The sequence below is a fragment of the Glycine max genome, chromosome 17 (genome assembly GCF_000004515.6).
Source record: "Glycine max cultivar Williams 82 chromosome 17, Glycine_max_v4.0, whole genome shotgun sequence".
Lineage (NCBI taxonomy): Eukaryota > Viridiplantae > Streptophyta > Magnoliopsida > Fabales > Fabaceae > Glycine > Glycine max.
The window spans coordinates 17,869,287-17,886,889 of NC_038253.2; the positions used below are offsets into that span (position 1 = coordinate 17,869,287).

At 30.3% G+C, this 17,603-nt stretch overlaps 1 protein-coding gene across 1 annotated transcript; it reads right to left on the minus strand.

Moving 5' to 3' along the window:
- Window positions 1-1,834: 1,834 nt before the first annotated feature.
- Window positions 1,835-3,206, minus strand: LOC100798607 (mitogen-activated protein kinase kinase kinase 2-like). Its single transcript, NM_001254074.2, is given in 1 exon segment — window positions 1,835-3,206. A coding segment is annotated over 1 exon segment (1,026 nt). The 5' UTR covers window positions 3,084-3,206; the 3' UTR covers window positions 1,835-2,057.
- Between the last annotated feature and the right edge of the window lie 14,397 nt (window positions 3,207-17,603).

Below are 17,603 nucleotides of genomic sequence, written 5' to 3' on the forward strand. Positions count from 1 at the left end.
TAATGTAAAAATATATGTGTAAAATTGAAATAATGCGAATTTAGAAAATCCCTTATAAATATTTACTTAAGAGTGAAGGGCAAAACCCAACACTTTCACTTCAGTTCTGACCCGATAAAATCTCAAAAAGACAAAAACGAGCAATGCATTTTAAATACCTTATAAATATTTGCCACATGAGCCTATCACTTCGGAGATTAGGTCCAAGTCCTAATTAACTCAAGTTGTGCTGGGCGAGACAAATTTAGGGAATATAATATATTGATATATGATTATAATACTGCTTAAGAAAGCACATTCTGGTGCCCAGAAAAATCGTGGCCATTGTTTATGATAGTCGAATACTTTCCTAACTAATTCATATCGTTTATTTAATTAGACAGGGTTTTCCTTCTTGACTTTTACTTTCTACGATCTTGAAAGATTTTTTTAGATGACCAAAAATAAACAATAGGTCTACCTAGTATCTTATAATACTGATTAAGGAATTAAACGATAAAATTTTAATTAGAAATCATATAAGAATACACATTTAAAAACTATAGAAAAACATATTTTAATGTGTCTCATTAAAAAAGTCTTTCATATTACTTTTTTAATCAGTACTCTAAGCACAGTTGTTAAGATTGTCATAATTCATAAACAATTTATCAAACAAATATCTGACATTGCGCTGAGTGTTGTAATTTTTTTCCCCTTTTTCTTTTCTCGTTTTGTACAAGTCATGCATACGAATATGGGAGTTTGTTATTTGACCTTTTACTTTTTGGTCTAGTTGTTACGATCTGATGCATATGCCCTCTCCCACCAGAAGAAAATCTAGAATACTTTGATTTCACTCCTACGTTGCCAAAATTCTATAAAGTTTTTTGTGAATTTGGTAATGGTCGATTCCTTTCTTTATATCTTACCTAATAATTCAATACGTGTGATTCTATTCACAAGATTTACAAGACATTAATTTAGATGGTACAGTTGCACAACGGATTGATAGGGTTTTTTTCCAACACAAATTAATTTTAATGTTAAATTCCTAACTCGGTTTTCTTTTTGTATTCTTTAGCACTATAATTAATTAAAATTCCGTGTTGTTTCCATATGCTGAAAAGAGCTGTCTTCACGCTGGCATGGGACACCGTGAAGGCCCAGGTGCTCCCATATTGCCTTTTTCATTCATTTCTCACTCTAAAATTTAAACCCAACTAAGTCAAATGAATCAACAATTTAAAAAAAAAAAAACAGCGTCTACCAACACCAAATCATTGAATTACTTTACCCATTCAGTATTCACATCGAATATATGTCAAAGAGTTAAAGCCAAAAATATGAACTTCGGGTGTTTGACGCCGACCAAACCGACACAAAAGTTATAAACCTCATTTATCCCATAACATGTACCTAATCATGCCTTCATTAATCATGTCAACGCTTTTACACCCACGAGCTTGCGCCTCACCCCAATTCATACATCACGCTCGTAAAAGTAAAACTAAGTGTGTGTTTGAAATAGAGAAAAGTTTTTTTTATATGTAAAAATCAAATAGAATAGAGTTTATTCAACCAAAAATTAGACAAATTTCATAAATAGAATAGAATTTGATTAAACTTAACTTTATAAATTTAAATTTAATGTGACTTGATTTAGGTTTAACGTTTTTCATGCAATACAGCCAGAGAGGTTTAAGTGAAAGTCTGGTTCATCTTAACCAAAAGAGCGATTTACCAAATTTCGAGATAGACCTCAATTTTGATTATTAAATGCCAAACCAAAAACACCCTCAAACCCCTCACAAAACCAAGTTCCCCAAATAAAATAAAAGAAAACAGAAACAACTGAGTAAAAGCAAAACCATGGTATTTATACGGCAGAATGAGCCTCTGTACAACGGGCCACAACCGGCACAAGTTAAAACTCTTCCATCAAAGTCAGTTCACAAATCATGAATGTAATGTGTATGTATGTATATCCTACCCAATTTACAACAATTAAAAATCAAAGAATCTGAATATAATCAAAATCGAACCATTTCGTTGAACAATCTTGAAAACCCCCAATTTCACCTAACACTACTCCACCCATCTGATTCCGACCAACTCGCCGGCCGATTAACAGTCAAAAGCTGCCGGAGCCGGTCCTCCGGCGAACAGAACTCATCATCAAAACCCCACTTTTCTTGAAATTCCGGCGAACTGGGAAGCGAATTCGCCACGCTAGAAACCCAATCGGGGAAATCAAAGTGGCTTCTGGGCGACTCATGAACGCGCTTAAATGAAACAGTGTCATCGTTGAGTAGAAAAGGGTGTTTCAATAGCATTTCTGCGCTCCACCTCTTCTTAGGATCCTTAATGAAACATTTTTCAATGAAATCTTTTCCATCTTCGGACAAATTATTAGGGATCTCGGGAACCTCTTGTCCCACCCCAATTCGAAGCAACAGCGACCACATGCTCGACCCATTCTCCACCTGCCACGCCGGTTTCCCGGTCACCATCTCCACAACTGCACATCCCAAAGCCCATATATCCGCGGGCGATTCACACTCGCCGCCGGTCACTTGCTCCGGCGACATAAACATCGGAGTCCCCCTGCATTCACTCTTCTTCCCCTGTCTCTCCCCTGCCTCCCTCGCGAGGCCGAAATCCGCAATTTTAATCCTTCCGTCCTCGAATACGAGGATGTTCTGCAGCTTTATATCGCAGTGAACAAACCCGTTTTTGTGCACGTGGCTCAAACCCTCCACGATGTCCCTCGTGTATTCCCGAGCCTGAGGCTCGGGAATCCTGCCATCGTGGTTCCTCAATTCGTCGGCGAGACTCCCGCCGGCGGCGTATTCGAGGAACAAATTGTAGTACTCGACGCCGTTCTCGAAACTGCAGTCATCTCCGAAGCAGCGAATTATCCTCGGACACGAACCTAGGCGATCCAGCACGTGTTTCTCGTTTCTGAGCCAGCACGAGGTTTGAGCGTCAGCGGACTTAACCACGGTTAGAGACGGAAACTGATTGTAATTCGTCGTTGGAATAGCTAAACTAACGGTAGCAAAGCTTCCTCGTCCGACAGCGTCTCCTCGAACCCAATCCATGTTTGGAATTTCAATTAAACACTGTTATAAATCACTTCGTTGAGAGTGTGAAAGAAAAAAAGAAGTGAGAAGCCAAAAACTCAATAAGAAACAAAGAAAGTGTGAACTGTGGTGGTGGCCTCCAAGAATAAGCAACGGTTCTATATATATATATGGGGAAATATGGTTGATATTCAATGACCTAAGCCTCAAGCCGTCTCGGGAAATTATATAAAGATATTTAATTAGAGAAAAAGAAATAGGAGCAACGAAAATGCTTCAATATTCGTGGGGTGATTGAAGCACGTGATAGGCGAGGATATTTTTCTCACCAAGCAAGTGTTTTTGTTTTTCCTAATTTGGCTGAACTATCGTACCACACTCCTGAACGTGGTTGATTTGATGAGATGAACGTCTCCGAAAGATCTCTTATGACCGATATCACGCTGCTTCGAGAGTGACGTGTAAATACGCCCGTGTAAAATTTGTAATGTTATGTGTATACTAAAATTAACTGTTTATGAGGACTCGTTTGGTTTATGATACGTGTGATTTGAGTAATTATGTCGTTTTACGCATCATATCGGAGTATCTAACGTGTATAAGTAGTTCTTTTGGTCGTAGGTTAACTTTTACACGTATTATTAAGCCCTAAATAATAGTTAGTATTTTTTATTTGAGGTGTGTCTCGCATCAATCATGTTTTTCTTTTGGGCAGAAAATTATGGGCACGATGTTCGCAGTATTCACTGCTTCCGAATTGAATTCCGAATTAGCGTCACTCAATCAGTTAATCTGGTCCTTTTTATTACAAATTGCTAGGTAGTAGTTGCTCAAACTTAACAAATTGCTTTTTTTTTTTAAATAATAAAGTTAACAAATTGCTTCTTTCTTTTTTTACTGAAACTTAACAAATTGCTATCTATTTAAATATTCCTAGTATTTATTTATCGGAACATGCTTGACTCAAGGTTTTTCGTCTGCATTTTTATTTTCATCGCTTTCGGTGGTGGGAAGGAAATTACATGCACTGAATTAATCCTGTAACAGGTGACATCAATCTGGCTTCTAATATCATTTTTTTCATGAAAAGTAATATTAAGAGTAAATTATTTTTGGGCTTTGATATGAATAAATTATTTAATCTGTATTGAATTTTGAGAAATTAAAATTTATGCGTGAATATTACGCAACTTTTTTTCTTAACGAATTTCTTAAGATAAATATGCATGTTTTTTATGTGCAAATCCTCACATACGCGTGAAATTAATTAAGAAAGCCTCAGGACAATAATCAACATTAAATTGCGTATTTCACTAAGCTTTACAAATCTTAACAAAATTAATACATTTTACACGTTAAAATATTTTACTCTGTTTTTTTTTCATTTAATTTTAAGCAATTCGAGATTCAATATATAAATAAGATATAAAAAAAAATCGAATAGTAAATGTTTCGAAGCCACAAATACATCCAAATAAATTAAAACACTATATGTGATTGTTCTGCTGTAAATTATTGAATTTAATTGGAAAATCCAAATACGAATTAAATATTTGATTTGTGCAACACCATCATGGGAAACTTTTTACGGCTGCATCTCATTCAGTCGATTTATTTGAAAATATATCTAAACATACAAAGCATGGATTGAAAAGGTAAATGGTTTAATTTCCTGCCTGTATCCCATTTATTTGAAATCAAATCTAATAACAAATAATGATCCTTTTTAATAGCCAAATCTGGGAGGCGTGTATACTTATTGGTGTTAAAATTAAATCAATCTAGATTCGGTTGCTCAATTGAAAAGGTGATTAAAATGTGCTGAAAATTATTAAAAAAATAAAGCACGTTTCCAATCTAAATAATAGGTTCACGTTTTGCATCAGAAAATAAAATATAGACTTGGATTTGTTCAATTAGCAGCCGACACTAGCAAAGCATGCATCTATATATTTCGCGGGGCTGGGCATGCAGGTGATATATATTATTCAAACGTGTATTCAAGGATTAAGCAATTAATTTAAGAGTGAATAGATAATTTAGTTCCTGAGATTGTACCCATTTTATATATTAGTCTCTAAATGTTAAATTCAAAATAGTTTCTATCTTTGCATAAGTGTTGCAAAATAATCATTCCGTTAAATTTTAAAATAACGCCGTTAGTGAGGTCAATTTTAGTGTCACGTGGACTATCCAACATGACACTAAAGGATGACGTGGCATGACACGTGGACGTGCCTCTTAAAAGATGTCACGTCATTTAATGATAACAAAACGAGTAAATAGGTAATTTAGTCCTTGACTTTGTACCCCTGTTGCATATTAGTCCATAACTTAATGAAAAATTCAAATTAGTCCCTATCTTTTGCATAAGTATTGCAAAATAGTCCTTTCGTTAAATTTTAAAGTAACGTTGTTAGTGAGGTCAATTTTAGTGCCACGTCATTTGATGATGATAGAATGTGTAGCTTCTTCAAATTTGATGGTTCTGAACCAATTGAGGCATATATACGAAAAAGTATCCACACACAGTTGCACAAATAAAAAGAACCAAAAATCCACAACAACAACCTTATCTTTGTAGCCGTCAACACCAATGGACAAGATCTGCATAACCATTCTCTTTTCCTCTTTTTTTTCTTCAATTAACATTAATGTATCATTCCAAGTTTTGATTTTTTTTTTTTTGTTCTGAATAGGAAGAGAAAAAACTAGAGAAAAACAAAGTGGAGGAGAAAAAAGCAGAGGAAGAAGAAAAGAAAGAAGAAGAGAAAAAACCAAAGGAATCAAAAGATGACAAGGAATCCAAGGAGGAATCTGCGTCGCCAGAAATCGTGCAAGGCATAACCTTCGCAATGCATGGACACTTTAAGCACGATTTCTGGCATCTTTTAAGTTAGGGACTATTTTGCAATACTTATGCAAAAGATATGGACTATTTTGAATTTTTCATTAAGTTATGGACTAATATGCAACAGGGGTACAAAGTCAGGGACTAAATTGTCTATTTACTCATTTTGTTATCATCAAATGACGTGGCATCTTTTAGGAGGCACGTCCATGTGTCATGCCACGCCATCTTTTAGTGTCACATTGGATAGTCCACGTGACACTAAAATTGACCTCACTAACAGCATTACTTTAAAATTTAACGAAAGGACTATTTTGCAACACTTATGCAAAGATAGGGACTATTTTGAATTTAACATTAAGTTAGGGACTAATATGCAAAATAGGTATAATCTCAGGGACTAAATTGTCTATTAACTCATTAATTTAAAGTACCAAAGTTAAATCGTGATTAGGATTAAATATAATTTTATACGTTACTTCGTAAACCTTTAAAAATTAGACATGTGTTGGAAAGGTAACCAAGCATGATCACTATTTCTTTAAGTTATTAAAAAATAAATGAAATCAAGTAATTTTTACTTGAAATTTCAATTTAGCATGTTATAATAGATACAGTCTAATTACAAAAAAATTATCGTATTTTTTTCATTTTTTATGAATAAAAAAAACAAAATAGGATCAGAGGTGAATGAAACCCGATCACCAGACAAGGGTGAGAATGAGTTTAATTTCTGGAGCCCAATTGGAGGCGGGAGCAGGAGTGAAGAGGACTTAGGGAGTTAGGGGTAAGGGAGTGGAGAGACTAAACTCGTTCCATTGTCATGCCTAATTATAGTTTTAACTAATTGAACATACATTAAACTTCTTTATTTTTAGAGGAACACACATTAAATTTAATTACTTTTCTTTCTTTCTTCTTTTTTGAGAAGGGGGCTCAAGTATAAAAAAGGAACAAAACATCCTATCTATGTTGACACTCTAAATTCCCAAAATTCTCTTCCCAAGACCTACCCAAATTTATTAGATGGAAAGGATAACCAAACAAAAAGAAGGAGGACTAAGCCAAAAATAATGGTTAAGGTTAGATAGTGTAAAATTATATATAAAAAATAGTTTTTGTTTGTTGTTATTATGACAACTATTAAGATGATAATTATTGTATAAAACTAGTTGTATATTTGTTGTTATTATGATTACGGTTAAAATTATTATCATTTAAAATAAAAAGTGGTTTCAATTTTATGTGTACAAATAGTAAATATTTTTTAAAAACATATTATAAGTTAGACATTTAAAAAATTACAAAAGATAAAAAAATTCAACCCCTTTTAATAGACTTTTGGATCCGTCTTTGATAATGGCAAAATCTATAATTAGGTCGCCCCTAAAAATTATAAGCAAAATGTTGTAAACAAAAAGAAGGAGCACATCCCACCAAAAAGAATTGTGGTTAGTCACTGCAAAGATAGCAAAAAGATCTGCTCAATAACTTTTGTAACACTCCCAACACACTAGATGAAAGAGATCCAGCTGTGCAGGTATAAGACTATATAGTTGAAGATAGCTTAAAGGAACTAATTGGTACTACCTATACAAGCAAGATGTATTTATTTTTCGGTAGCTCATCACTTAAAAACTTCATAGTTAAACGTATTTGGCTTTGAGTAGTTATGCGACAAGTGATCTTTTAGGAAGTTTTTCAGAAACCGTGTAAGTGAAGACAAAACATGTTGAAAAGTCTCATATTAGTTTATGAGAACAATCATTTATCCTAGAAGTAGTTGAAAAAGATTGTTGAGGGCTCGATATATATGTATAGCTTTGAAAGTGAAACTATTTATCATGGAGAGGTAGTTAAGCCATCTATTAAGGAGCTTCCAAGGGACAAGGATAAAGTCAAAGAGTACTTGAATGACTAGAGAGGAGTCACATTTAAGCCAAAAAAAAGTGTAGTTCCTGTTGTGGGCGGCCTCGATGATTGTCATAGCACTAAACAACTCAACTTCAAAGGCTTCCCAATTACTAAGGAAAATAGCAAAACAACACAAAGAATTACCTTGCTCCTCCCGAAAAATGCCACTGCAACCCATAAGTCCTAGGGAACCTCTGGTGGACCCACCAAAGTTTCCTTTGACCCAACCCAAAGGAAGGGGATGCTAAAGAACCTCAATAGTGAGACTCTATAGGAGGATGGTTGAGGATGTCAAAAGCTTTTAAAAAAAAGCTCCTCCATAGTGCTACCAACGCATCCCTTGGACAAGTTTTTAGTGAGAGATAGAAGCATAGATGTAAGCAAGGACCTACAATTTTCGGTATGTTTTTCATTCCCGCAAAATTGAGTGTTGTTTTTTTGGCATGGAGCTAGGCTCGGGTAACCTAAATCTAATCCAAGCCTACATGTATGTTGATGCCAAATTTTTTTTAACCTTTTGACATTGGCCATTATAATAACTGATTTAGAAACTACTATTCTACATCGGTTATAATTATAACCAATAAAAAAATTCCTAAGTTCACTATGGCCTTGTCGAAGACATCAACATCAACCATCAACAACCTAAGTTCACTATGCCAAATCACCTCTGACCATTATGTAACCAAACACAACCACCACCATCGACCATCATCCACCAAACCCAAAATCAACATATCCCTTCCCAACACCATTCTCACCCCTCGTTGCACCTCCATGAGTCTCTGGTTTGATCTTGTTTTGTCTCATCCTCCCCACCACTGGATCACCACTCGCAACACAATGGAAGTAAAATGGAGATGAGTTCTTCTTCGGATTTGCCTTCATCGCAAACTTCTTCATGAGGGGTTTTAGGTAAAGAGATTGTGGAGGATGTTGTAGACAAGGAAGGGGTCGAACTTGAGGACAAGGGCACATATGAAGTTCTTGAGGCACATGTGTGGTCCACATGCAGTTCACCACCATCTGCAAATGAGTTACAAGGAGGGATGAGAGAGGTGGTTGTGGTAAAGACATCTCCCTTCTCCTTAGACAAAGACGACACCAGCATCCATGGGTGGTGGGTGACACATTTGAGTAAGAGAGATAAGATGAAAATGAGCGATCATCATCGTTCAGTCACTCAAGATAGAGGGTTTAATATCTTTCAACAAGTAAGTTTGTACATATATATCCAAGCTTAGCTCTTAATATAAAAAAAACACATTTTAATTTTATAGGGATAAAAAATATATACAAAATTTTACATAGATAAATTTTAAACATTTTAATATTTATTGGAATATAAAAACATATTTTAGTGCAATATATATGACTTGTTTATGAAAGAAACAGCAAAGAGAATATTAAAAACATCTAATATAAAAGCAACTTTTCCAACTAAGAATATATATAAGTGAATATTGTATGTAATATTTAATTTCTTAAAATCAAATCAAATTAACTCTTGTGATGATCGGAACAAAAAGGAAGTTGGCATGAATGCAGCCTTCTGGCGTCCTACCTGTAATATTGGGGTAAGCGCTTCTGTACTTGTTCGTATCAATTATTCTTTTTAAATAAAAAAAACAATCGAAGTTAGTATCGACGCGTATATTTTGAAATTTGAAGACGTGTTTGGTATAAATTGTGAAACCGACGGTGACCTTTCACTTGAAGTCATTACCATCCCTTTGCCCACAGGACGGAAATAGGGGTTTGCAAATAAATCAGTTTGAATGAATACAGATGCTAATTGAATCTAAATTAAATTAATTTTTTTATTTAGTTCAAGAAAAAATGAATGTATTATTTTATAAAATCAATTTAATTAATTAAATTGTTTCTATAAAATCAGTTCAGTTAATCAAATTGATTTTGATTTGAATAATCTTTTATTTAAAAAAAATAGTTCAAAAGTTAGTTTGAAAATGATTTTGAATATCATTTTGAAATTGGTTTGGCTAGTAGAACTAGTTTAAAACTAGATCAATTTAAAACCAATTTAATTTTAAATTAATTTCTAAAACAATTTGATTATTTAAATATAAAATCGAACCAACTAATACAGTTGGAAACCACTTTGATTCAATTTTTTTAATTTCGTGCATTGGGCAGTAAAACCAAGTATTTTGCGTATTGTGTGAATGTTTTTTATTTAAGTAATATTTAAACAATATAAAATAAAATTTTAGAATTATATAGAAATATAAAAAATTAAATAAATAAATAAATAAGTATCTTAGATTTGAAGAAGGAAAGTACAGTTAAAATTTTAAAAATAATTTAAGAATAAAAATATCTTAACATAAGAGGGAAATGATAATTGTTAGCACAGTTTCTATAACATTTTTTCGAACACATTCTTTGTTATTCATTGAATTAATTTTTATAAAATTTCAAATTGTTATTGATTTCAGTTCTTATTTAATGAGTCTTTATTTTAATTTTATAATTTTTCATAAATTTTAATCAGTGAAATCTGTGTCTATGGGTGCTAATTAGAAAAAGTGTATTAGAAAATGAGTTGTTAGTAAAATCATTTTGTTAAAAAAGTTTATAATTTTAAAATATAAAAATAAAAAATATAGAATGCTAAAATCAAAATTGATATGTTATGAAAGAAAAATGATATTATAAGAGACACTCTTACATTTAAGAATGGAAATTTACGCAAAGATACAAAGGGGATTAACTTAGTTTAAGCAGCGAAAGGACTAAACAAAAATATTTTTTTTAACTTCGTAAAATTTAAGACTTTAAAGTTGTAGGAATTTTATTTATTTTATTTGTATGACTTTAAAGTCGTGTAAGTTTTTATTTTTTATTTTTTTACAAATCATAAATTAATTTATGACTTCTATTTTTTCGTATTTTTTTAATAAATTGTAAATAATTTTTTGATTAAATTATTTAATAAATAAATCTTTTTTTTTTACTTTTTTTAGTTTTATATAACATGTTGTATATATTTTTATATGATTTTATTTAACATTTTCTATATTTTTTGAATATTATTTTATTTTCTATATTTTTTAAAATGGTTTTATTTAAAATTTTCTTAATTTTTTTATGTTTATTTAATATATTTTCTATATTTAATTTTTTTAATATTATCTATATTTTTTAATATTATTTTATTTAATATATTTTTTATATTTTTTTACTAATATTAAGGATTATTATTTGTTTTTTGAATTAAAAATAATAAAAAAGACTTAAATTTTAATATTTTTTTAAACGAACTTATAGTCCATTTTAATATTTTTATTTAAATTTAAGTCGTTGGCATTATTTTTTAGGACTTCAATAAACAAGTTTAAAAAAAAATAGGCTTTACCACTTTAAAGTGGTAAAAAAAGTTGTATCGTAAATTTTTTTAAAAACATTACAAATTTAAAGTAGTAAATAAAAAAAGTCTATGACTTTAAAGTCGTACGTTTAAAAAAATTATATAACTTTAAAGTTGTAAATAAAAAAACTCTACAACTTTAAAGTAAACAAAACTCTACGACTTTAAAGTAAAAAAAAAAAAAAAATTCTACAGCTTTAAAGTCATAAACTTTAAAAAAATTAACTAAAGTTATAAAATATTTTACAATTTCAGTTAACAGAAAATAAAAATCGTAATATTGCTTAGGACTTCCAACTCAAAAGTCGTAACATATGTTACGACTTATCTTATTTTAGATAATAATTCAAAACGATACCTCCCTCAAATGGTAAATAAGAAAAAAGAACACTCTCATTTGATCGTTTCGTCTTTAAGTAATTCTACAAGAGTTATTTTACTTTTTTACTTTTCATTTTCTTTTTAAAAAAGAAATCAAGTTACTTTAATAATTCTATAAGAGTTGTTTTCCTCTTTTACTTTTTATTTCTTTTAAATATATGTTCATAGACAGTTAATAATTAGAAGATTAAAAGAAGATAAAATTAAAATGGCTGTAAATAGTAACTTTTGAAGTTATTCTCTTTGAGTAAATTGAATCTTCCTCACATACACACTATTAATTAACTTTAAGAATTAAAATAATATATTTTTTGAGAATGCATGATTATGTTACTAATATATTATTTTGTGCTGATTGAGTCAAATATAAAGGTGAACACACATACAAAAGTCAACATCTTATAATATGATATCATAAGTTACTTATATTTGAGAGGTTATTATTCCATGTCTAATTAAGCCTAGGTTAAATAAGATAAATTTGATCCAATCAAAGACTAAATTGTGTTTGATAGACTAAATAATAATAATAAAACTGTGAGAAAAGAAAAAGAACAAAAAGTTAGATTAAAAAAAAGAGTGACAAAAAGATGAAAAAAATTAAATTAAAGTGATTAGGTAAATAAAAAAATTAAGCATTAATCCCATTTGACCATTTTACCTATTTAATTCATTTTGTATATGAAAACCTTTTTCATGGAAATTTTTTTTAAAAAAATGGGAAGCATATAATGAGTTATGTTATGCCTTCGGAAACTTTTTTTTTAATAGAAGGCATATAATTGATTATACCTCGGGCATAATCGATTACGTGGCTTTGTAAACAATTAATATTTTAACAGGTTGCGTGAGTAACACAATAATTATTAGTCTCCCAATATTTTAACGACTTTCTCTCTCTTTGTTTATTGTTCATTTGCCACTACTTTCACTCATATTTTGTGTGCAATTACTGTGCGTTAGGATCCACCTTTTTCTTAAATCTTTCACCCCACTTTCAAGTCTACCTAGTACACTTTTTTTATGGTTAACAATCAAACATTTTTTATTAGGTAAATAATTACTTTTGTTTTAAATGTGTAATTTATTAATAAATGTGTTCTTAAAAGATGAAAATATAAAATTTAATTTTTAAAAGTGTAAAAAATGTGACAAATATATATGGCCGATAACTTCAGTCCGTCACCTTTAATAAAACAACATACGTGACATAGTGAAATAATTGTTGTCAACGTGATCATCTCTAATTGGCTGCATATGGACATATTTGTCATAATATTATTTTAAACTTTTCGTGGTTCCACTCTGCTGACAAATGCGTCCCTGAAATATGAAAACGCAAAATTTAATCGTCAAAAATATAAAAAGTGCGACAAATATATCCAAACATTAATAGTAGATTGTGACTAATTATCATAATTTGAAAAAATTTATAATGATTACGACAATTTTTTTTAACAAACTAGTAAATTGTATTAAGCCTAAAAGAAAAAAGAATATTCGTTTTATAAACTATAAATAATTTTTTTACACTCTTATGCTTGATGAAATGTTCATGTAAAAAAATGATTATTGTAAAGCGTTATAGTTAAATTAGATCCATGAATAATTTTTAGGGAAAATTTTAATTGCAATGACACTTTTAATTTGTAAAAAATATTCACCTCCTTTGAAATGATTTTTTAAGGTTATGATTTTTTATATGACCAATCAATGAAAAATAATTGTGTATGATTTTAAAAAAATTTGAAAATCAATAAAATTTTATTATAATTTGTAATTTGATGTCATTGCATATACTCATAGACATTCATATTTTATTATGAAAATTTATAAAAAAAAATAATTAAATAAATAGTGCTTTAATAAACATAAACAATGATTTTTTTTATCGTTTTACAGTAAAATTTCTTTTTTTGGTGTTGATAACATTTATTCAGGAGTTAACAATCAAATGAATGATTTTTTTTTTGTAGTTGAAGAAAAGTAAAAAGAATTCGCCAAAGCAATAAAAACTCACTTTCACTGGTAATATTTTATGCATGTCTCAACCGCTGATGAAGCTTAAAAATTATATAACAGAAACAGACACTTACCGGTGTAGTATAACTCTTCTAAAATTTTGTCGACATAATTATAAATTTTTCAAAATTATAATAATTAGTCACAATCTATTATTATCATCCGGATATGTTTGTCGCACTTTTTATATTTTTGGGAACTAAATTTTGCATTTTCATCATTCGGGACACATTTGTTAGCGGGGTGAAAAGATGAAAAGTCAAAAAAATGATCACGTTAGTCATCATTTCAGCGACAAATTTATTCTTCTATGCCACACAGACTATTTTATTAATGGTGACGAAAGAAGTTAATGATTGGATATATTTGTCGCACTTTTTATACTTTTGAGGGTTAAATTTTGTATTTTGATTTTTGCATTTACTAGCAAATTACACAATTAGAGATAAAAATGATTATTTACCCTACTTTATTTCTACTTTCATCTTTTTTATATAACTTTAACACCACTCAAACCTATCTAACAGACTAAATACATGAATAATCTGAAATTAGGGACGGATGCAGGTTGACCATTCCGGGAGTAATTACTCTCACTAACTTTTTAGTTTTTATTTATGTAATAAGTACGTATAATTATTATTTACTTTATAATTTAAAATAAAATAAAATAAAACTATTCATAGTATGAATATTACTCCCTCAAATTTATTGTGTCATTCTTTTTATTCTTTCAATTAAATTTCAATAGTTAAAAATAATCTTAAATAATAATTAATTTTCATTGTAAATTCAAAATATAAATTATATTTAACTATACTTTTATTATGAAATTTAATTATAACACAATTTATATGTTAAAAATTATTCATTTATTATTTAAATTTTAATTATCTATATTAAACATATTTTTGGAAAAATATAAATTAAATGTTTATCTATAATGCATAAATTAAAATATTAGCTGTTATGTATATAAATATTATCCCCCACAACAGAAAAATTATGAATCCATCACTATCTAAAATGACGCAAAGTAATATCCTTTAACATTAATATGGTAGCCTCCTCCTATAAAGCATGAGAATGTTAAAAAGCTCCTACGATCCCACTAAAAGATCCATTTATAAAGAAGAAAATGATTTTACTCTAGTATACCATATCACTAGTCTTATTATTATTATTATTATTATTATTATTATTATTTGAGCATCAGAATCCTTACATATGTTATCGATCTCCCACAGTTTTGATTATTAACAAAAGAATGGGAACATCTAATTTAGATCCAACTCACTGTTGGAGTATTAGGAGACTCGCGAGACGCACATGAAAGCTTAGAATAGAAATTAAAGAAAATATTGAGTTCAAAATTAATAAATTAAACAATATTTAGACAATTTTTTTTAGGTTGTACGAAACATAAAAACGTTGCATTTCTAAATTAACTCCCAAAAATTAAGTTCATAATAAGTCTTCAAAACAAACACACTTGCATTTCCAGTGTGTTCACGATCTGTCCATCTTGTAGTTGAATGTACATCCGTGATTAATTAATTCTTGGACAGGTAATCCATCCTTTTGTCTGCGATTTTCCATTTCAGTAGAATTATCGGGTGTTGCCATCATCTGCCTAACGGCAACTTGTAACGCTAATTAGGATCAAACGCAATCTCTTAATAATTAGTTCAATAAAATATTGAGACGTTTTGCAAACGAAAATTAGAAAAAGCCAAAAACAGAAAGAGAAAGAAAAAGAGGAAACTTGACTTGCCTATAAGGTAAAGTAAACACATGGACATAAGATGAATATAATCTCAACCAACTAGCAGAAGACAAATGCTTGAGCAAATCCAGCTACCTTGCTATGATGTCATACAATCGTTCTAAGAATTGTAAGCATTCAAGTATTCCATCAAGATTCCGTTGGAATATCCTTTAGCTACCTAATTGTTAAATGCTAGTAATTAATATCAGCTATCAATGATAAACTTACTCTATCCTCCGTTTGCATGTCAATGTTGATATATTATTTTGTTTAAAAAGATAGTGCTGAATATAACATTTATTAATTAACAACCCTTGTATCTAATACATATATATTTAATTTTTTCATTCAGTTAATTGATATAAATATTAATGCATCAACTATAATCATTTAAGTTGTATTTTTCCTTTTTTTAAAACAAGTTGTATTTTACTCTTCACAGTAAAAGTTGTAAAGAACGCAAAATGTGACTTGTTTTTCTTCTTTATTCTATTTGATCAATATGTGACAATAGATACTTGTTTAAATGATATATACGCCTGATTATTTTGAAGGCTTTATATTCGAATCTTATATTAAAAAATAGAGTAAAGTATCAAATTAGTTTCTCACTTTTGAAGATACTGTCAATTTGGTCCCTAAAATTTAAAAAATGTCAAAATGATCCTTGACATTACATTCCGTTTGCCACGTTAGTCTCTGTCGTTAATAGTTTCTTAACACCGTTAGTAAATGTGTGATGTGGCACGTTAAGTGACACCTGGACGCACACGTGGAACTTCCACATCAGTTTTTTTTACTTGTCACGTAAGGAAGGACTAAAATGACATAATTCAAGTGATCATATTTTTTCCCAAAATGTTAAAATCCTAACGGCTACTTTAACATAACGCCTCAACAAATCAACTCATTCACCCCTAAAGCCCATTTCATTCATTATTGGAACACACGCATCTCAAACAGAGAACACTTCCTTTTCTCAAAAGTTTCACATCTCACACTACACCACTACGTTATTCTCAATAACCTCTTAAAACAAAATTCCAAACCCTTCACTCTCAAAAACTACTCCAACGGTTTAAACGCAAACAACAACGCGTTTGAATGATATAGTGTCGGTTCAACTACGCTGGTTCTACACGAGAAGACCACATACAGTTAAAAACAAAACTCTTACCTCTACTGGAAAGCACCGATTGCGTCAATCAACACTGGAGGGTGACAATGATCGACGTGAAACACACAAAAGCACTGATTGCGTCAATGAACAGTAAAGGGTGACGAAGAACGACAACCATCACCACTGGGAGAGTGATGATCGACGTGGACCTAACACAGGAACGCTATCTTTCAACCATAGGAGAGAGAAAATGTTGAGAGGGAATTCATCACGTTTTTAATTAGACAGAAAACTATTAGGGATCAATTTGACACTATATGCAAAAATTTACTCTTCATTTTCCAATAGAACATTTAAAATTATGTCATATTAGTCCCTATGATGTGACATTGTTTGTTTTCCAATTACGTTTGTCATGTGTGCGTCTAGGTGGCACTTAACGTGCCACATCACACATTTATTAACGGTGTTAGGAGACTATTAACGGCAGGGACTAACGTGATAAGTGAAATGTAAAGTCGATAATCATTTTAATATTTTTTAAATCTCAGGAACCGAAATGACAACACCTCCAAAAATACGGGACTAATTTGATACTTTACTCTTAAAAAATAAGAACTTTTTCTAAGAATATTAATTTTGTAAAATTGTGTATGTTCTCAACTTCAACAAAATTACCTCTTACGGATAATATTTTAGTACAAAAATAAATTTTAGTAGTAACATCACTCTAACATTAACATAAGTGGATCTTTCAAGACAGATGAAATGAGTTTAATGATTTATTTTTATAATCAAGAATTGGTTAAAACTATTTTATTACTAATATAATTAAGCTATTTTTTCAAAATTTAAGGTAAAATTTAATTTAACTTTATTTTAATCTAATCAAATTTATCTTAAATTTAATACTTAAAAATTAAAAACTAAACAGTCAAATAAATTGTTAAAAAAAACAGTCAAATAAATGAATACAAGTAGTATCTGATAAAGTATGTGCAAATATGTCCAAGTAGTAGTCATGCCTCGGAATTTGATGATATTTGCGGCGCATGTTACATGAAACAGAGTGTACGTGCAAGTGGTGATAA